The 22,872-nt window shown below is 41.8% G+C and overlaps 1 protein-coding gene across 1 annotated transcript in view; it reads left to right on the plus strand.

The window, feature by feature from the left end:
• Positions 1-22,872, plus strand: part of PARVA (parvin alpha) — a 182,041-nt gene that overhangs the window by 89,678 nt on the left and 69,491 nt on the right. Inside the window, exon 5 of the mRNA XM_085648197.1 lies at positions 9,888-10,028. Coding sequence (XP_085504323.1) covers positions 9,888-10,028 — 141 coding nt within the window. The remainder of the gene's footprint in view (positions 1-9,887; positions 10,029-22,872) is intronic.

Here is a 22,872-nt window from a genome sequence, read left to right on the forward strand (position 1 = left end):
CTCTGTGGCCTCATGATTCATCAGAAGAGTGACACACAGTTGACACCTCTTGGTCATAAAGCAGAGTATCATGAGCAGGATCTTCCCCTACAATACTGCATGAGAGAAATATCCTTGAAGGGGAGAGCTATGTAAAGTTGGGCAGAAGTGGAACATCCACCAAATATTGGTAGATTCCAGTCTGCAATAGTGGTAGCATATGCATTTGTATATACTCCGCAAAACTCACATTAACCCCAAGATAAAGCATAACCTTCTCTTAGTCAGATTGTCCTTTCTATAACCTTAATTCCTTCATACATAGTACTACATTACACGTACCGATTCAGTCTGAAAGTCATGACTCTAGAAAGAATGTTTCGGAGTATCGAAAACACTACAGTCTCGCACGCCTTTTTTTTGCGATGCTACACAATAAAAAAGCTAATAGCAAACTCTTATGCCAAAAAGAACCCACTTTTTTTATTCTGAAAACAACAAAAATTCTCTAAAACTTAAGCCAGAAATAATACAATAATTGGACATTTAACAACCTTTTAAAAACCACTAATTACCATTTACAGTGATGAAAGAAAAGCAAATATTCCTTTCCACCACACACAGATTAATCTCAAGACTTTTTTAGAATTTATACACTTTTGCGTGACTGTCAAACATGATTTGGGCCCTGCGGATAAGGAGACTATCTTGATAAGTGTCAGAGAAAGTCCATCTATTGGGCCAGCGAGGACAACCAGCTCTAATTGAATTATTCTCCATAATTTTGTAACAATGAATTGGATATCTATCTTGACCGCACTGGTGTGGTTGTGTTGGTGCCAAAAGAAGAGGGCATAGATTCAATACTTCATAATATGCCACATATATAAAGACCATTCCGTCGAGACACATTTCCCAGAGATTTGTGAATGTCCCCATTGGTCAGCATTTTTTCCATTCATTCAAACTTGTATTTTAAACTTCTCAAAGCCACTGTTTATATTTTCATACAAATATTGATGCTGAAAATATCTTCTGTCATTTACATCAGAAACACAAAAACAATGAAAATCCAAAACTGTCTTTGTAACCAAGTTATTGATAAATGCTGACATTTGGGCTGATTCCCAAAGTCATGTGAGCATGTAACAAAAGTACTATTGTAATGCTGCTTTCTGTACTCTAAATGAATTTGGACTTCGGCCCCAAAGTATCTACGATTATTTTGATGTTCAAAACCTCAGAATTCACCCTGCCACATCACTGAACTTGCACATGCCTAGGCATATATTTGAGTGATTTGTTTATGTGAAATTACATGAAATTAGGGCAAATATTTCTTTCCCACTATCTTTTAGCGTGAAATACATCCTTTTTCTATTATGTGCATGAGAATGCTTTTAAACAACAGCAGCGTGAAAAACAGTTGCTCATGTTGTGTTGATACCATGCGTTCGAGGTAAATCTTTACCTTGTTCTATTATGTGCATGAGAATGCTTTTAAACAACAGCAGCGGGAAAAACAGTTGCTCGTGTTGTGTTGTTACCATGCGTTCGAGGTAAATCTTTGCCACAAAGTGCACCATTTATTATAAGTTTTTACAATGGATAGCGCAAACATGATGTGGATCGGTTACTCACATTGAAGGAGAATAGATGGATTTGGCAAGCAAGCATTGTTAAGAAAGGTCTCAACCAACAGGTGGCATGGTACTCTGTATCAACCCTTTGATTTGCCTGTTTTGATTGACATGGTCATACTTCTTTCTGTGATGTGGGATGGCAGCTTTTGTCTTTTTTCTAGGTGTTCAGGATGATCTGGCCCTTTTCGAGTTAGTGCTTTCTTTGCTTTGTTATTTTCTCCTAGTATTGCTACTGGTAGATTTTTAAGTACTCTTATGACTGTCATGAGTCTTATTTTTTTTTTATAGAATAACTTTTGGAATTTTGATTTTATTAGTGGTATATATAATTATTTCTTTTGTGGTTTGGGCAGCACATCTATGATGAGTATAGGCACTTTTTTGGTGCGGTATGATTAGTGACACTTGTGGTTAGAAAATGTCTTGGTTTGGGGAGTGCATTTTTGCACATCTATGAGGAGTACTCCACATTTATTATTTTCTCTTAAGGTTTATTGAGGTCTGGATTTTGTTAGGTTCCTCAGTGCCTGTCCTCTTGTTTTGTTTGTGTCACTCAGTCCTGATTATGGTCTCGCAAACTGGTTAGCCAACTGAGACATCAACAGTACATCCTCTCTAACTTTCATCATTAACATTTTTCTGTACATCTTTTCTAACATCCCCATTTTGACATTTGGAACCACATTTTCAATCGTGGATGGACTTTGGTCAGAAAGTGTCTAATATTTTAGGTGGATATACCGATCCCCATTGATCATTACTACAGCCACTACTACTTGATGTTTGTGATTACTATGGGTTGACTGTGCTGTTTATAATGTTTTATCTTGGTCTTGGATTGAACATTTTTGTAATAGGTTATGTACAATGTGTTCATATTTGTTACTGAAGTCTTATTTATATATAAAAAAGAGAACCTTTCTACAACTTACTTTTGGTACACCTTCTAATTTGTGTATCTTATGTTTAAATCCAATATAAATAAGACTTTTATACCATCTCAACTCTGAATATATATAGGTGACTCATTCTCAAACCTATTATTTTATGACTAAGTTTATACCCAGTCTCCTGAGGGAATGTTGAGTAGCCCTAGTGTGTTTGATATTAAGCAAATGGGCATAATGGCATAATTTTGTAAATTTTGCTTAACAAGAGTAACATGAAATTCCCAAAATTGCACATATTACGCTACCATAATTTCAAATCTCACTCCGATCTAGTAAAATGCTAGGCCTCTACACCAAAGAGTAACTCAACCTTGGATTTCCTAGTCAATGAAGCAGTATGAACCAATTACTCCTTTGTGATACTACTGATTGAATGCAGTAGTTAGTGTAAGACAAAAATAATTTACACAAAATGGCACCACCCACTATATGTACAGCTCTAGTTATTTTTTATATCCATTAGATATTCAATAGTTACTGTTCATTATGAATAAAGTAAAAAGAAGACCAGTTGGAATTATGATAGAAGTTCTCTGAAAGACAGAACATGACTCCAGTTCTGAAAATGTTTCTATGGATTTCCGTTACTGCCACAAATATACCCTTGATTATAATATTGAGATGAGGGCCCAAACTGCTGAATAGCAGCCTCTCCATCCCTCCATAAAAATGAATTATTAAAAAAGGACTGCTCCTATTCATCTTGTTCATGACCAATGTTATCCTGTACTCCTCATATGTCTTGGGTTCTATATTATCTATCTATCTATCTATCTATCTATCTATCTATCTATCTATCTATCTATCTATCTATCTATCTATCTATCTTCAGTTTACTTTATTTGGCACTATCTGCTTTATGCAGATATCATTGTACAGATTTTGTGAAAGATTATGTTTATTATTATTATTGCTTTGTTACTGCTATTTTAAAAAGAGTGGGAGTAAGGGCTTTATTTAGAGTTTGGCAAATGGACTACATTGTCACAACATGATGGGTATACTGTTGGCTGTGCTACAATTGCCATAGAATTGAATGCACTTGTGACAGAGTATGCTTTCCGCCACACTCCAAATAAGGCCCTAAGTGATTCCCCTCTCCTTACATCATCTTGCATTTAGGAACCACTCCATCCTCGCTCTCGCCTCCTTAACTAAATGCCTCCTGTTGTAGTATCTTATCCTGCTCAATTTGCTGGTTTTTTTCAATCTCACATGGGGTTGACACAGCAAGTCTCCTCCACTCTGTAATTAAACCCCACCTTATTCTTTTAAAGACTGTCTTCCGCTTACACTTCTGTGGGATGGGCATGTTGGCATGGAAACTAAAGATGGTCCCATCATTTTGTTTGCTAATGCACAGACATAAGACTTGGTGCTTATTCTGTTTTTCTGCCTACTTCAGACCATAGACAGTAAAGTACTATTAGTGCAAAAATTGGTTTAAAGAACAGCGTACTTGCTCAAAATATACGCTCATCAAATTAATTGCATTTCTACACATATTATCATAGAACTGACAGCCAAGCTTAAACAAAATGTATACATGGCCTCCTGCCCACAGACCTAACTGCCAAGTGGTCTAAATTCATGTGAGCACACTTGTCTGTGACAGTCACATACAGTTCTAGCTTTGTTTTGCTTTCCCAGCCACTGTTTTGTAGATTACCTCCCAATAGTACAATTGTACCAGGGTCCCTTTCCTCTATTCGATTGTGTCGGTCCTGAGGACAATTTTTAAATGCATCTATGTGTTGTAAATCACACAACTGTACACTACCAAAAAGGCTGCTTCTTGATTGCCTGCTAGTTAGTCGATATACCCAGTAGATTTACTGCTAGTACCTGAAACAAGCCTCCTTAGAGTTTTAATTCCCATAACATCACCCCTCCTTCCAATAACAGTTGTGTGTGTACATCACAGAGTTTGAATACCTCAAATAAATACCTGGAATGTTCACCTGGTTTACAGAATGTATTTCTACTGGGAGATGTGTTCACTTTTCATTCCAAAAAGTTGAATATGTACACGAACATTTTTAGTTTGAGCATTCAAGACCTCTTGTATATACTTTAGTATATACTTATATGTGTATGTACTTTGTGGGCTCTGGAGATCAGCCCTAGGACTTGTCTGCTTCCACTTAGGGACTTTTGTTTTCTGTTCAACTGCCTCTATTTAACTGTCCTGATAGAAAACGACCAGCAGAGGTCAGTAAAATACCAGAATCACTTTAGCAGTCTCTAGATTCCAGTCCATAGAAATTGTCTTCCACGAGCACCCGTAGACAATAATATTTTTTTCAAATTTTGTATTTTCAGTGATATGACCACCACAGGCCCTGATTTTATATTAAAAACAGAGCTTTGGACTATACCATTTCCCGCTGAAAGGCAATATTTCTCTACATGTGTTCTCATCCCTGGCGTGTCATGCAGTTTGGTGCTTACTTTCCCTCCATGTTAAAGAACCGTATATGTTTCAGCACCCAGGCTAATGTGCTGCATGGCTAAATACATATAAGGTCCCAAAGGCGAGACCGATTGCATTGTAAATGCTTGTTCTTATATATGCTGCTTCATGTTACTGGAATACATGAGTCCGAAAATATATTCATTTACAATTCTACTTATTTTAAAATAGATTTTAATGAAATAATGTGAATGCAGTTGTTTATAAGTTATACAAAGCAACATTGTTTCTAGACAATAAATATATATTTTTCAATGTTTTATTATTCTTTATATTTAAATTATCAAAAATTATTTTGTAGCCAGAGCAAATTCATGTAGATAGATCTGGTTTGTTCTAACTAGCTTCCTGCATCTAAAAATCCTACTCCCATTATTAAAATAGAAGTTTAAATAACCTATAGATAAACTTTGGTGTCTACCAAAATATTAATGTTTTCAAATTGAAGCCATAATAAGTTACAGAGATGATGGGTAGCCTCAGTAGACAGATGTGTAAAGAGGTTGCTCGACAAAGGTCTAGAATTCACACATTGATTATATTTAGCGTCTTTAAAAATATATTGCACCATAAATTAAATTACTAAAACTCATACATTCTGTGAGAAAATGCCCCCTTTGTGTGTGGACACTTGTGGTTAAAAAATGTCTTGGTTTGGGGAGTGCATTTGTGCACATCTATGAGGAGTACTCCACATTTATTATTTTCTCTTAAGGTTTATTGATGTCTGGATTTTGTTGGTTCCTCAGGGCCTGTCCTCTTGTTTTGTTTGCGTCACTCAGTCCTGATTATGGTATCGCAAACTGGTTAGCCAACTGAGACATCAACAGTACATCCTCTCTAACTTTCATCATTTACATTTTTCAGTACATCTTCTCTAACATCCCCATTTTGACATTTGGAACCACATTTTCAATCATGGATGGACTTTGGTCAGAAAGTGTCTAATATTTTAGGTGGATATACCGATCCCCATTGATCATTACTACAGCCACTGCTACTTGTACTGAATTTTATTGCTGGTTGTTAGACTCTGCACATAGGGGTACTCATGTCCAGTGCCCAGTTTATGTGCTAACTGACCTCTAACACATGTATAAACATGGAGGAACTGGCTAATTCCTGATTGGTCAATGTACGTTTCTTAAAAGGCCACAATATATAGTGAAGAAAGTCACCTGTGGACTGCACACTTATTGTTCCATTCACTAGTGCATTTTGGTTGTGTTGCAGTAAAGCAAAGAAGAACTACTGCAAAAGTGGGAAGGTCCAATCCTGGCATCCTTTGCCCTGTAGGTCAAAATGAAACTAGGAGTGTCTTAGAGTGCCCCCCCACCACACCCGCAGGGTGGTGAACCTTACAAGGCTAGACCCACATCCAGCCTTCCTCAGAGTACTTCTGGACATGTTGAGGAACAAAAGAAGTACTGCACCTACTGTTTGAAACCTGTCAGGAGACCTGAAGGGCTGGATCTGCTCCCACCTGTAAAAGGAAAAAGACATGGGCTCCAAGGGTCAGTTGGCTGACCTCGGTCATGGCTACAGGGTCACATGAAGCTGCAAGAGACCTTTTTCTGAAAGTACTTAGCTGACAACATGTAGCAATCGACTCGGAATGGACCCTGCTGTTAGCGTCTCCGTAGCATCCTGTGAAGCTTCAAATGCTTTTCCATTGGTGCTTGGGTCCTTAGACGAGTACTTCTAATTGTTTCGGCACCAGAGGAATGTTTGTACATTTTTGTAAACCTTTTCTCCAGACAAGTAAAAGCTTTTTGACTTCCATACTTTCACCAGGACTCATTCACTTGGTATGTTTGACCCAAGCTCCATCACTGTCAGCCTGATACTGCACCTTGTTCCCCATCTACAGCGACCATTGATTATCAGTGCCACTTTACTTTTTCTTTGTGCATTATCCACTTAAATCTTTAAAAATTCATATCTCCTGTTCCTCTTATTGGATGTTTATCATTTTGGTTTCATTTTGTTCATAAAATGTCATCCTATTTTCCTAATTTGGAGTGGATTTTTCATTTATTTGTGTTTTTAACTATTTAACTATTTTGGTACTACTAAAATGCTTTACACATTTTCATCATGTTAAACCTGACTGCTCTGTGCCATTCTTGCCAGAGGGTGAGACCAGGACTAAATTACAGAAACCTTTGATTGGACCAAATATTACTTATGGTGGACACGAATCTACCGGACTAAAAATCATTTCTCACACTGCCCCTCATTTTAGTAAACCAGCTGGTTTCACATCTGCCATTGTATCACTTCTCATTTACCACAGCGTTCTCCATAGAAAAAGCTTAAAATTCATCAACTACTATTCCAGCAAAATAGCACTTAGGAGTGCCTCACTTTTGTCTAGGATTTAGAATGTTATCTTTCTAGTTGTTGATCAATCTCAAAACTACAGGAGAACCTTGTGGCGTCAAGGGACAGACTGCTTCTGGTTTTGGAAGTATGTTTCACTCAGCATGCCAAACTTTTTTTGTTTTACATGAATATGGATAATATGTGTGAATGTGTAGAAAATATGCCCTCATTTTCACTTCTGGAGACCCTTTCACAATTTTTGTAAAAATCATGAGAGAAAGGTGTTTTCTCTTAAAAATGGTTCATGAAATCCCCGTAAAGGATCAACATTTTAACGGATTAAAATCACAGTGGAACACCATTGAATGGTTTATATTGTGAAACCATTATGCTGTCAGTCTTTTTAATATGATACATTTGTATTCCCTTAAATCCTGGCATTCACTACAATGCATTTCGATGGTAGAAAAATGGCAGAGCCTTATTGCTAAAAAAAAAGGTAATCTAACTTGTATGCTTCTTGTAACCTAATTAGTCCCATGAGAAACACACCATCCAGCAAACAATTTTGTGAATTTCACTTCAAATTGTAAATCCAAAGCAATATTATCCGAGTGGGAGGGCATTCCCAGGGATAAGAGCTTGTGGATTCATATCAGACCTTCTGACTCCAAACCAGTCGATAGCTAACTGAGAGTGCTTTGACCCCCAAGGTATGATATTGTTTGATTAGAACATTGGAATGTTGGAAGCTCCATTAAAGACCATGAAAGGGCCGAGTGCCAAAAATGGCTTGTATAGACCTTCTGTTCCAGCATGCCAATGTTTGGCTTTCTGTTTGTCTGTTGTTAATTTAGAACATGTTTCTCCTAGTGGCCCTCATAGTCCTTTTGATTGAGGTTACACTGGCTTATAAAGGCCATTATCCTTGTAATAGGCCTTCACCTGTGGCTCTGTCCAATAATTCAGGTTCAGGGTCTTTAACAACTTCTATAGTCCTCTGCAGTGAGCTACAATGCTAGATTTCTTTCTGCAGTGGTGGTATGTTAGTGTTGAAGAATGTGGAATTATGAGTACAGCTATAAATTTATGTAAACACTACATGGTAAGAGCAAGTTTGAGGTTTCTTTTGTACCCTATTGGATGATTACTTATAATGTAGAAGCCTAAACAATAAAATGACGGGCTCCGTCACGCTCACATGTATAACTGTTTCTATACATGGAAGAGGACAGCTGACATGGTAACCAAGAAGTTCAGCACATTCTTTTTTTCCTGTAAAGTTCAAAAAGGTTTACGAAGGCATTTCAGTATATGTCCAATAAAATCACAAGTACACCAGAATCTTTGTGAATTTTAGAACAAATATATTATGTGTTCATGACCAGACGGTACAGATTTTTAGATACAGGACCAATCAAAAGAATCTAATAGTACATGCCACCTGCATGGTATGTTGTGGTGATGTGCGTGATCATCACATGTCCAGTGGTGGGACAGTGGGCATTTGCCAAGCATAGGCAAGGATGAAACTAGTCCGAGGTAGACACTTCGTCTCACTCATATATGGTATGCTAACGGTGTCTGTTGCAAGGCTGGCAAGCAATTGCAAATCACAGGTGATGTCTTTGAGAATGGCTTGCTTTGCGTTACAAGATGTTTACTTCAGCACAGTACATTAGTTCACCAAGGGCATGTATTTTGCTGTGCACATTGTACAGGCCTTATTCTACAACAGCCAACTGGCACACAAAAGGATAAGCAAAGAAAATGAATTCCACAATAAACTTTACTCTCTATGACAAAAATAACATTCATATACTTGAATACATGCACTATTATAATATATATATTTTTTTTTTAAACACAGTTTTTGGGCGTTGATTTGACATGGAAATTATTCCATCTTCATTATGTTTAAGGTGTTGTTGCATACATTTTGCATTCTTGTACAAGGTAGTGACTACTGTACTAAAGTAGTGTGTCAGCTGTAATTCAATGTATCTTCTAATGCAACTGTGCAAACTCTGTAAAGCGCACTGATACCTATGGGTCAAGTTCTCACTATATAAAACTTGAAAATAAATAATACAATTAGGCAATATATATAGAATTTCGGTACATGAAGGCTGCTTGACCATCCGATACAAATATGAGGACTCTTTCTACAGATTTCTCTTCCAATATTCATTTACAGCTAAATGTTTCTAGTTGTTTTTACAGGAGACATTTCACAAGAATGGACAGCATGGAACAATCTGAGAGATAGCGATGACCTAAAATTATTTCTACACTATATTTTAATATTTTTCTCCGTTTGCTGCTTGCAGACTATTTGAATTTGCCACTAGGCCATTATTTACATTCGTTTTTAAGACATGTTTTTCAAATCTCTGCAAAGAGCATTTACTTTATAAAAAAAAGAACGCTAGCAATACACTTTGATCAAACAATGTTGGCCACAGAATAAAAAAGGTCACCGAGTTCTCCCTGTTTTTCCTCCTTTTTTTAATGTAGAGAACCTTGAGAATGAGAAATTGAATGTTGCAGAAGTCACACAGTCTGAAATCGCTCAAAAGCAAAAGCTACAGACCGTGCTGGAAAAGATCAATGAAACTCTTAAGCTTCCGCCAAGAAGCATCAAGTGGAATGTTGACTGTAAGTTTTCCATTTTAAGATATTTTTCTTGTTTCTTTTTCTGTTGTTGGATGCCTGTTTGAGTTCCAGAAAATCTACACGTTACAAAAAAGCTTTTAAATCTGTACACACAACTCTGTATAAAATCAGTTTACAAACTAGAGCATCAGTAAAAGTCAAGCCAATATGTGGCTCATTTCACTTAAACTCATTGGAAAAGTCTACTTGAAATTCGGAACAGAAGCCCAAGTTATTTTCCAGTGCACCAAAAGTATAAGGAACTTTTTTAATGTAACTAAAAACAAATCTTTAAAATTCAAAAGCCATATACTTGCCAGCGGTCAAAAATAAGACTTTCCTTAAATTTCAGCTATTGATCTTTTATGAATGTAAAACATGACAATAAAGGGTGTAACAATTGTCCTATTACAATTCTGTCACTGTGGAATTTTAAACATGTCCATGCATTATTCCAATTTCTGACATCATAAACAGGTGTAATACTTTCTTCTCCATCCAGCATATTTTGTGACTTACATCTAAAAATAAGAAGCTAAAATATCGACCTGTAAAAACATCGACTTCACAGTACAGTATAGAGAAAATTCACCTAGCTTGGTTGTGCGGTAATATAATTTAACATGCAATATGTGCATAGCCTTAAGATTTAATTATTTGCTTGGAACATATCGGGCCAAATTCAAGTAGGAAAGTCTAAAAGTATGGGTGGAGTCGAACGATTCCACCTAAACTTACTTTAGCGCTTTTTTGCCTTTCATAAAGCAGGTGTAATTGAGTGCCTGAAAAGCAACGTCCGGCACAGGTTTCCAGATGCACTATTGCACCTGGCATGTGATTTTTGTAAGGCTGCCTGTTCCCCCTGTTTTGTATTGTACATAGCTTTCACTTTAGCACAGTGGAAAAGAGAGCTGAAAGCGCAAAATAACAAATATTATTTTCTCTGTGATGAAAACCTTTTTCACCATGTAGAAAGCCCTTCCCTGCTCCCCCTGCAAGTCTTGGGGTGATCCAATCCTCTTCCCATCGTAGAAGAATAGGTATGGTAAGGGCATCTTTATAAGGAATCTTCCCAGTTTGTATTTTTTCGGCTCAAATAAGGCCTTGACCAGAACCACTGATTATTTCTCACTCCCGTCTCATTTCTGTGGACCCCTTTCCTGTCACTCTTTTGCATCTTCCAAACTGATCAGTTTCCCAAAATCATCATAGGTAGCTGACTACCACAGGCACCTTGTTCCTTTTCAGCTGCAGTTGGGTGGACAGGCACACACTATTTCCTGGGTCTGTGCCTTTACTACCCCTGTGTGCACTACTCCTCCCAGGCACTGTACTTACATACCGTTCTCACTTAATGACTATGCTGTGAGTAGCTGGACCTCCTTTGCACCTTTAAGGCCCATATAGCAAATGTCCAAGTTGCTTTACAATGCCTTCAGTGGTGTTGGATTTCTGCCACCGCAGTGTGGACTTTTCATAGCTTACCTACTGGTTGTTTAACATTGCTTCCAGCCATTTGGTTACTGGGGCATACCATACTGCATGGTGTAGGTATTCATTGAGCATGCAATGAACACTTTTTTTTAGATATATTGAAAAAAACGAATATATGTTACCTATTTAATCAAATCACATATAATTGAAAAAAGTTTCCAAGCTTTTTCTACCATATTGTAATGGTTTTATGGCTCTACCAGACAGATAGTATTCTTCGACGGGCTGATGTGAAACTGCTAGCAGACCAATCACAAAGGCTATGAAGGGCAAATCACAGGTCGAGAAAATAAAGTGGTGCATCCCGCATGACACTTATGGGCATCCTGTGGACTACCTTTCCTGCCTGGGTTCCTGGCGCCAGTGCTCCAGACTGCACTGCATACCTCCAGCTTCCTGCTTGCTCCTGAGCATAGGGGGCTTCATCAACCAATCCCTTGCGCATAATTAATTTTCAAATCATTATTTGTTATTTCTACGAACTACTGAAGATCTTTGCACGAGCTGTATTAGTGTACAAATATCACTATGTTACATCTTGGCTTATAAGTGCTATCACTACATTAAATCATATTCGAAGGGACCAAACGTGCCTTCAAATTAATGTTACACCATGAGTGCCGCAAAGACTGGTGAGGATTAAGCTGATGGGTATTTTCTCTTTTCAAGAACACTTGTCCCTGTAAAGGAAATTGCTAGAGATCATACTTGTGGTGCCATTTCACTTACTCCTTCATATCAATGGTGCACACAGGGCTCTAACAGCAGGCAGTCTGAAATCTGCATACCTCCTGTCAAAGTGTTGGTGGGAGGTAGGCGGTAGAAGACTGTCCAGCTATCACGAAGTAAAAAAGGGTGTTGTCATGCTTCTATATCTTACCCTCCCCACGCCTCAATTGTTTTTTCATCTCTGGGCTTTAAAGAATTGAAGGCTTTTAGATTTTTTCCAGTTCTTCATAGATCAAGACAATCCATACTTACCATTCACCTGCAACAAATCATAATAAAATCCTTGGCGTCATCTTTGACAATAAAATGTTCTTCTGCACTTAAGATAAGCCCAGTGGTAAAACATTACAATGTACATCTGTCTCATCTGCCTGTGCTCAGAAAAGAGCCTTCAGTCCTCTCGTGTCATTTCTCCCCACCTCATTGAATTTAGAAAGATGTTGATCCTCTCTAGATTAGATCACTCCAACTGGGTCTATGCCAGAATTAGTGTTGTGTGAAATTCCCATAATGTACTTTTGCGTAATTAAGCAAAATGTCAGAAAAGCACAAGAAATTGTTGATGAATAAACAAAATTTAAAACTGGCATTTGATGCTTGTTGGACTTGGCCCTTTTTTGCAGGTTAACCCTTGAACTTTTTGCCTTAAGCTCTGACATGGTGGTAGTGATTTTAGGCCTCTGGGCACTTTAGCACTGTGGCCCAGTGTAAAGTGCGTGCACGCTCTGAGTGTGTGTGGTGAAATTGGCCTGCCCTCCCATAGGAATGCATGGGGGATATGTGTGTCCATGGTAATTCCTGGTATAAGAGGAGTGCAGGGGTGAGTTTAGTATGTATAAACTCGTGAGAATAAATGCTGCACAATGGTGTGCGCAGATTTATGGTGACTGGTGGAGAAATGCCACTTTTAGAAGGGGACATTTCTGTGTACTGTGTGTCTGCCTGCCTGATGTGAATTGCATGTCTGGCTTGTGATTGACTGGAGCTGAGAGGTGTGGGTGGCTCCAGGAGCCAGGGTGAGTCAGCCCAGTGGTGAATAGAGAGATCTGCATCTAGATGGGAGGGAGGAGTTGCACCTGGGACCTGAATAGGGCTGTGCCTTCCCTCCACGATGCAAGCGCCGCCCCCTGTGGTGTGTCTGATCACTGAGCCCCCACCTGACCAAGGGGAGAGGAGCTGGGCAAAACAATGTGCTCCAAATCCCCTCTAAACCACTTCTGACTGGTATCCCCCAAGCCCTGTGCTGTGACACAATGGGATTTTGTAGTATAAATACAGGGGCTGTGACCCCATGAAAATGTTCACTTCTTGTTCCTGTTCTGTCCCTGATGGAGGAGGGCTTGCCGCTGCTGGGGCCCAGGAGGAATAGCCATGGGGGCTGCCTCCCTGCTGGAGGACCCTGTGTGCTGGCCCCTGGGCCCAGCTATGCCCCTGAAACCTCTCCTGGACCTTTTCTAAAGGAGCTGTGGCTCCTAGCCCCTGGGAGCTCTTTATTTTACTTTCCCCTTGGAAGAGTAGCATGCCCGGCCCTGTAGAGGGAATCCCCCACCGGAGGGATTCTCCCGTGATGGCTGCCGAGCGGGTGCCCACCCCGCTCATTGATCGTGCTTGCGGGTGCCCACCCCGCATTCTGGTGCCTGTGGTAGGCGGGAGCCCACCTCGCTTGCTGATTTTAATTGCGAGGGAGCCTACCCCTCATTTCTGCTGGGAGAAGACCGCCGCCATGATCCCTGGCCCGCCTGGTTGTGGGTGGGGCCCGAAAAATGGAAGCGGGAAGAGAAGAGTGCGGCCGGAAGCTGGGCTGCATGAGAGGAGTACGGGAGCCTACCCCGCCTCCCTGAGTGCCCGTTACAAGTCCCGTGTCCCAGGAGGGGGCCCGGGTGAAGATTAAAGGCGGCTGAGGCCGCCGACGGCAGCGCGAGGCTCCCAGGAGTGAAGGGATGCCCTGCACCGCGAGAGGAGTACTGCCGATCCCGCAGCACAGAGAGGAAGATTGGCGCAGAGAGAAGCGGGGCTCCCGTGAGCTGTTGGGAGCCCCAGCGCCGAAATAGATGTCCCGATCTAAGCCCCGGTGAGTGAGGGCTGGGCGGGATACATGGCTAGTATCTTTTTGTTTCCATGAGCGGACCCGTCATTGCGGGCCGTTCCAACGTTACCTGCCATGATTGTTTTAGAGCCCCGTGTGGTCTCCAACGTGGGCATGATTGTTTTTAAGAGGGCCCAGAGGGGCCCATGCTTTTCCCCTTTGCGTGTCCATGCCTCCACATCTTCCCCGTTTCGCTAAAGGGCAGCTGCAACGTCGTGGGGTGCTTCCAGATTGGAGCACATTGCCGGTGCTCGCACCAATTTGGGCATATTTGTTTAGAGGACACAGTGAGTACCTCGGGCCCACATTTGGTCCTCACAGCTGCGCAGCACTTAGTGCCAGCTGCTACGTTTAGGCTCCTAGTTCTTGGGGACATGTTGTGTGAAATGGGAGTGAGATGCACTCCTCTGCCCCAGCGCAATGACGCGCTTTTGAATATTGCTGCAGTTGCAGCAGCCCTGACATTCTGGACACAGGGTGGTTGAGCCCCTTTTGAGATGGCAGTTGGCCAGGGGGACTGAGAGTGATAGGGCACCAGGTCCTAATGTGATTAATGCCTCTACTAGGGTCTTTATCAGGAGAATATGGGCTAAATGTGATTTATGTGGTGCTAGGAAATGTGATTCCTGTATGGTGATTTACGCACTCTGTATTATACCTCTAAATGTGGTTTTTATGATTATGAGGTTGTTTTACACATTATGGTTTATGCTAGTGAGATTTATGCCCCTAATGTGAGTTATGTTTAGGAGGGTAGGGTCTAATGTGTTTAGACTTGTGAGATGATTGCATAGTGTGTTTATGCTGGTGAGGTTGGCGCAGAATGTAATTCGTGCCTAAATGTGATACTGTGAATAATGTAGTAGGCCCTGTCAGGTGTAAATAATCCCTTGTAGATATGACCTAGTGCCAGGTGTCACCATGTATAATATGTGTTTACTATTCTAATGTGTTATGAGAATACAAAGGCTATTTTTGATGTAACCTTGTGTGGAGTTCCTTTTGTAGTGTGCCTGGGATGTTGTTGCTGTGTGCATGCGCAAATGCTTTACACATGGCCTCCAGGATAAGCCTGACTGCTCGTACCAAGCTACCAAGGGGGTGAGCAGGGGTTATCTTTGGCGTGTAGCTCCCTTGCCCTGACTAGAGTGGTGGTCTCTGCCTGGCTTTGGCGCAAGCCCTAGCCAACCAGAGATCCCATTTCTAACAATGCTAGATGTTCGTGCAAATGCTTCCTCACACCCGTTTTATTTGCAAGGATGTATTGCAATCTATAAAATAGTGCAGTCACAAGTACAGCAAACAGCAACCGCTTGTATTCTTTTCATTTATGTTGTTCCCATTCGCCCGTGCTAAATGTTTGCAACAACCTGTGCATAATTATGCAATGTGGTATACATTTCGGGAATGTTTCACAACATTAATGAAATTACACAAGATTTCACCAGCATGACCGATATTTCACCCAAGCCTACCCAGAATCCCTAAAACTCTATTTCAAAAACTGCAAAGTATTTAAAATAAGGCAGTAAGACTATACCTTGACAAATATTATAAACTCAACTCACCTGCCTTGGAAGAACCTCCATTGGCTTCATGGACAATAGGAGATTAAATCCAAAATACCATACACTAGACCCTACATGAGAAAGGTAGCTTTAATTGCAAAATTTGGCCACTCCTTTTGACATTGGAAGGAACCAAGGAAACCAAAAAGAAAAAGACATGGAGGACCAACCTTCAAATTCCTTGATCCTGACATCTCAAATGATCTTGAAATCTTAAAATAATAAATCAAAAGAACTATTGTCCTTTTAGTAATGAGTTGAAAACCACTTTCTTCAAAGATGCCTTCAATATTCACAATCCTGAGTAGGAAACCTACCTTACTTACAAGTCCACTGACTCTTATCTTAACTGGTCCTCTGGCCATCTAGATATGTTCTTGTTTACCTTTTGCTCCTTCCCACTCACAAGTCCTCTGAAGTAACATCTAAGTGGCATGTCAGAACTATTTAAAGCTCAAAAGTAAACAAATAGATAAACTTATTGTTCACAGATCTGGTAAACGTTTATGCAGCTTCAATTCTTTCTAAAACACTATCCATTAGGGTGAAGCTTGATCAGTGGCCAAAATGGCTGATTAGACCCAGAGCTGTTGACGCTGAGGAAATAATATACGAATGAAATAACATGTAGGAAGGAGAAAAGTTAACAGCTGCTGCATGGCTGCAGATTCCCACTCCCGGATGGAAAATATACCACTGACTAGAGAAAACATGGCATAGGCAATCACCTCAAAGCTCCCAAGATGGCTTCTGGAGATCACAGGCAGCCGCAATTCATGAATCACTACGGGGTCTGAAGGGGACAAAATACTGGCGGACTGCTCTGCATGGAGGTGATCACCTTCCAAGATCCAGCCGAACAGACAGGCAGCAGAAGCAGAGGCGCTCCTGAGATGAAGGAAGGATGCTGCTGCCCATGCATGCTGCACCCAAAAGCCAGTGGTGCACATGGGATATGTGTGTGCCCCCCCACTGGAAGGAGGGGTGCTCTGGCTCAACTCCACCATGATCAACTGGATGGAGCTGCCATCGCCTGAGGATGGCCTGATGAGCCTTCCTCCTAGACTGTACTGTAGTCCCCGAGGTGAAAACTCTGAGACTGGAGGGATGAGGGCTGCAAACTGGGCCATTGAGAGGAATTCACTTGGCATCTCTTAACATGAAACTACCTGCAGATATTGGCGCATGGCACATAATATTAGGAATTCCAAACTGCTCGTGCCCTCGAGAGGTCTGAGGAGAGGCAGGTCTGTGGGCGTTTAGGATGGAGTATGCTCCCTGCGACCTCTAGGCTGAGATGCAGGGGGCAACAAATTTGCTGGGGATGGGCTTCTGACTCGGAGTTTACAAAATCCCTCTAGCCAAGTTTGACCACCACCATGGGGGCAGTCCAGGGGCCCCAAACAGCCTAAAATCCATTTTGAAATCCTGCACACAGTAAAACAAGAAGACTCTGCTTGCACACTTGGTGCATCTGGACTGTGAGACCACGCTGAATCAGAGGATGACCTGGACTTCAGGGCGCTCCCGAAGAACATGCAATATAGCCTCACATCCATTGATAAGAAGATAGTTGCACTTAACTTTCACTAGGATGACATGGCCACCAGGATGGACAAACATGGAGACTGCCTGACGGAAGCGTAGAACAGAATATTGACGTTTGAAGACAGCATTCAAAGGGATAGAGAAAAACTTATATAAATCGACTAAGCAATCTCCATTATCAAGGCTGAAAATGACGATCTGGAGAGCAGATGTAGGTTGTAATAATATTTGTATTCTCGGTATAGCGGAATCAACAGATACTGGTAAAATTGAGACATCACACTTTGGTGCCAACTGCTTTTCGAAACTGTGGTAGCGTGTGCACATCAGTCATTGGCACCCCACCTGCTTCCCTGAGCCATGGCCTGACCCATTATTGCCAGACTCCTGAATTTCTGGGATAGAGACTTGATCCTTCAGTTTGAACATGAAAAGGAGGACCTCCAGTACAAGGGAAATGCCATACCATTCTACCTGGACTTAACACTCGACATACAGGAAGCCAGCCAGGCATTAATGAAAGTAAGGAAAAATCTGGTACCACTTTGGATATCCAACGCAATGCTATACCCAGCACGGTTTAGGATTGTACCTGAGGAAAAGACAGAGATCTTCACAGACCCACCGCAGGACACTACATTTGTCAAAACCTGCAAAGAGTCTAGTAAGTTAGTGATGAAGGCCGGTGACTACAGCAGAGGAGACTCCTATCAAGGTTGTGGGATGAGCCATAATGATTAACTGCAACACCTGTGCTGGGAGCAACTTGTAAAAACAGCAACTCTGCAAGTGCATCTGTTGAGGGAGACAGTGTCCGTCCGAGATGCAATGGGATGGGTACTGCAGTGTACAGCGAGACACCTCCTGCTGTATGTAATAAATATCATATTTCCCTAGTCCTCTGGCTGTTGGTAGACCCAGTCTCTAGGGATTATTGCTTTCCACCACCCTAATGACAAAACCCTAGTTATATTAATGTTCTGTTGTTTTGAGATTGCTGTTAGTCCAAGGAGAGAGTCGCAGGGAAGGGGGGCGGAAGGTGTATGACATTTGCCTGCATGGTTGAGGGTATGATGTAGGAGGGGGAGAGAAGTTTTGTTCGAAATGAACCAAATCAACACACCTGGCTGATTCAGTGATCTGACAATGCCATGTAAGCACTGCATAGATTTTCCTCATGCTGCTGAATGCCTAGTGCATTCCCTAGACCCAACCACCTGATCAAAACGCTCCATGTCTAAACACTACTTCACATGGAACGAACATGATCTTCATAATCCCCGAAAGACGCAGCAGGTGGTGGGTTTATTATCACGAAAGCACATAGACATAGTTCAGCTTCAAGAAAGCCACCGGACCTCCAGGAATTATAAAACCATGTTGGGTAAATGGGTGGGATATGAGACCACTACCTCTTTCTCGACATATGTGGGTGGGACATATATATGTCACAAACTGGGCATGCTATGGGGAACATTGCACACAATTGCAGACGATGCAGGGTATTACATCATATTACAAAGAGTATTGGAGGGAAAATATTTCACAATAGTTAATATCCATGGCCCGAACACTGATAATCCTGGCTTCTTTCATACCTTCTGGGGCATTATTAGAGAACTGCACCAAAAAACGAGCATAGGTGGGAGGCCTGAGCTACACATGTACAGGTCCCATATGCAAAGCAGAACCCACACTGTGGCATGTAAAGCCATTGCAGGCATTATATCTGAGGGTGACCTTGTTGAAATGTGACAGCACAGAAATGCACACTTAAGAAAGGGAAGCTTTTACTATGCTATGCATAACTTGTAGTCTCGTCTGGATTACAGTCACTCTGGACTTAAGCCCCTTGGTCACAGCAGTGGGACACCTTCTCCACACCCTGTCAGACTACTCCCCCCGTGCTGCTGCATGTCAAAATACCTGATGCAGACAGCTATGATAGCTTGTGGCACCTATCCCCAAGAGCCCTTCTAAACAAAGTATTCAAAGACGAAATAGGAAACGCAATTAGGCAATATTTTGAACTCAACCGGGGCAGTGTAGCAGAAATGGCCACATTGTGGGAGGCCTTCAAGGTTGAGATCAGAGGGCATTTTATCGCCAAACTGCATGGGGTATTGAAAACGTACCATCAGGTGGAGGCACTAGAGGTAAATATTAAACACTTAGAGGAAAAACTGGCCCGAAGAGACCAGACGCATGTGAGAGTAAGCTTCAGGGGAAAAAAATCACAACATACAATCGAACAGGGGAAAAGGAAAAGAAATACATAGGAAAATACACTAAAGCCCCTGAGCATGTAGGAAAGGGGAAAGGCTGGGAAAAACTCTAGCCCCCCATAATAAAAAATCCCTGGGCAATGAACATTGTTATTTCCATTGCCTCCAATTTGAGATTGCAGAAATTGAGACCATTCTCTTAAACTACTTTGCAGAACTGTCCTCCTCACGTAGCATTTCTGACATGTCACAATTGTACCACTAGTTAGGGGACACTGCAAACAATGGCCAACATGAGTATATGGCACCCCCTCTGATGGTAGATGATTTCAAAGAAGTCATTTGAAGCCCCCCGAATGGTAAGGTGCCTGGCACTGACTGTCTTCCTCTCAAATTACATAAATCTTACTCTGAAATACTGGTGCCTTGTGTCCTAGATGTATCTATGGAGGCAATAGACAAAGGTGTTGTTGGAAATGGCCCTTTTTGCAAGGTTACCCCAAACATTCTGCCTTCCTCCTCCTTTTCCCTGAACTTTTTGGTTTGCCTTAGGACTCTGAGCACTTTACCGCTGCTAACCAGTGTTAAATGCAAGTGCTTCTCCCCTAAACATGGTGACATTGGTGTATAGCCGATTGGCATATTTAGCTTACCTGCAAGTCCCTCGTAAAGTAGCATACCGTATACCCAGGGCCTGTAATCTAAATGCTACTAGTGGACCTGCATCACTGACTGTGCCACCCACACAAGTAGCCTTCCAAACCTATCTCAGGCCTGCAGGGCCTGTGTGTGCAGTTTTCTGCCACTTCGACTTGGCTTGTAAAAGCACTTGCCAAGCCTTAAACTCCTCTTTTACGAAGTATAGGCCACCCCTAAAGTAAGTCCTAGGTAGCCCTGAGGACAGGGTGCTGTGGAACTAAAAGGTAGAACATGAACTTTTAATTTTTACATGTCCTGGTAGTGACAAACAGGCAAGGCCTACTCTTCTCATAGGCTAGCATTGGGAATTCCTTAAATCAGTTTTAAGCTGTAATTCTGGATTATAAAGGAGTAGCTTAATCGCGTTTCATATCCTTGGAATGGTAGTGATAAATCCTCTTTAGTGGTAAAGTAGATTTTGACATTACTATGTTACAAATGGCACTTTTGAAAAGTGGACATTTCTCTGCTCTAAACTTGCCCAGTGTGTCTGCAACCTGTCTTCAATATGTGTCTGGATGAAAGCTACACTTTATGCATTCCCGCTAGACAGACGCAAACACAGGAAGGTGAGGCTCACCTGCATCCTGAGTACTCATCTGCATTCTGATGGGTCTTCCTGGGCAGGGAAGAAAGGGAGGGGCTGACACTTAAACTTCAATAGGTAGTGTCCTGTCCACACACAAAATAATGATTTACCCCCCCCCCCCCCCCTGGCAGAATGGGCTGGGTTTGAAGGGATCCCTGTGCACTTCAAAGAGTTCCATTGAAGTCACCCCCTACATCAAAGGCACTTTTGGGTATGAGTACTGGGTCTCTGACGTGAACCTCTATCAGTAGGACTGGTGTGCTGCTTAAAGGACTCAACTGGACAGCTTTTCTGGAAGGACTGCTTTTCTCCTTGTTGCTCTGCTGCCTGCTGCCCCCTGACTCTGCTGGAAGGACACTGCTTTCCCACCAAGTGATTTCCAAAACCTTGCTGGCTTGCCTCCTGTTTTCTGAAGTCTCTGGGAAACAAAAGACTTCCTACAATTCTGCTGGTGCTTCTGGACTCTGCTTTCTGTGAGTCCTTCCCTTGCCCTAGGTGCCCCCTCCAAGTTCTGGGCCTCAGAAGTGGATTCTGCAGCTGTTTTCATCAAAAATCGATGCATTGCATCAACTGCGTGGGAAATTCTGCTGCATCGCCCTTCGTCGTCAATGCAGTGGCTGCCCGATGACAGCAATTCCACAGCCTGCGCGGCTCGATGACTGTTTGCATGGCTCAACAATGATGCTGTGCCTTCACTTCAGTGAAGCTCGATGGCCATGCAGCGACCTGACACATCAAGCCCTCACGGTCTGCACTTTGCTCCATCCAATGTACTTTCTCAGCAGACCTTGTGTGGCTCCTATAAGCAGCCTGACCTCTATCACTGTCAGCCTGAACTTTGGAGTTCCATCTGTCCCGCGTGACCTCAGGTAACCTTTTGACCGCTAGTGACTTTTAAGAACTATTTTGGATTTAATCTTTAAAAATCTTTAAAAACTCAGATCTCAAATTCTACTTTTGGGATTTTTGTCACTTTGGTCTTATTTTGCTCAGATAAATATTCTCTACTTTTCTAAATCCGTGTGGAGTCTTTTTGCGGTGTGTTACTTTGTGTGTTGCACAAATACTTTACACATTGCCTTTGTAGATACGCCTGACTGATCTGTGCCAAGCTACTAGAGGGTGAGCACAGGTTATCTTATTGTGTATCTAGCTTACCCTGACTAGAGTGATGGTTCCTGCCTAGCCTGGGTGCATTCCTAGACAAACCAGGATCCAGGGTCCCCCCCCCCCCCACTGTGCGAGAAGCACTTTTGATTGCTCTCTTGTAGCCCAACAAAATGCAGCAAGCTGCAAGTAATGTTATGTTATCGGATTTGTAAAGCGCATGGCTGCCCCAGCGATGGCGCGTCCCAGCGCTGGATCCACAGATATGGAGACTGAAAGACGAGACAAGGTACAGGGAGAAATCAAGGGAAGAGTCAGGTTTTGACTGCCTTCCTGAAAACCCTATGGTCTTGTGTGTTCCTGATGGTGCTCGGGAGAGCCTTCCAAAGAGATGCAGCCAGAGCCCCTCTCTCTAATTAATTGGATCGCCAAAATATTTACTAAAATTATTGCCATCACTGTGCCTCTGCTGCTCCCAGACAAAATGCTTCCAGACCAAGCTGGGTTTATACAGAGAAGGCCAACTATGCATAATCTACAAAACCTCTTTGCTGTTCACCAGCAAATAAACCCTGAGATAGATCTGGAGACTATTTGTTTAGATGCTAACAAAACCATCTTCTCACTCGAATGGTGACACTTCCAAAACATTCTGACCCCATTGTGAACCCTCACACACTTCCTGAACCTTGCTCACACCTTTTATGAGTCTCCTGTGGCTAAGTTATATATAAATAGATTACTTTTCTCTCCAATCACAATACAATGCAATGCCCACTTTCACTGCTTCGATTTGCGTTAG

This window comes from Triturus cristatus, chromosome 3_2 (genome assembly GCF_964204655.1).
Source record: "Triturus cristatus chromosome 3_2, aTriCri1.1, whole genome shotgun sequence".
In the NCBI taxonomy this organism is placed as follows: domain Eukaryota; kingdom Metazoa; phylum Chordata; class Amphibia; order Caudata; family Salamandridae; genus Triturus; species Triturus cristatus.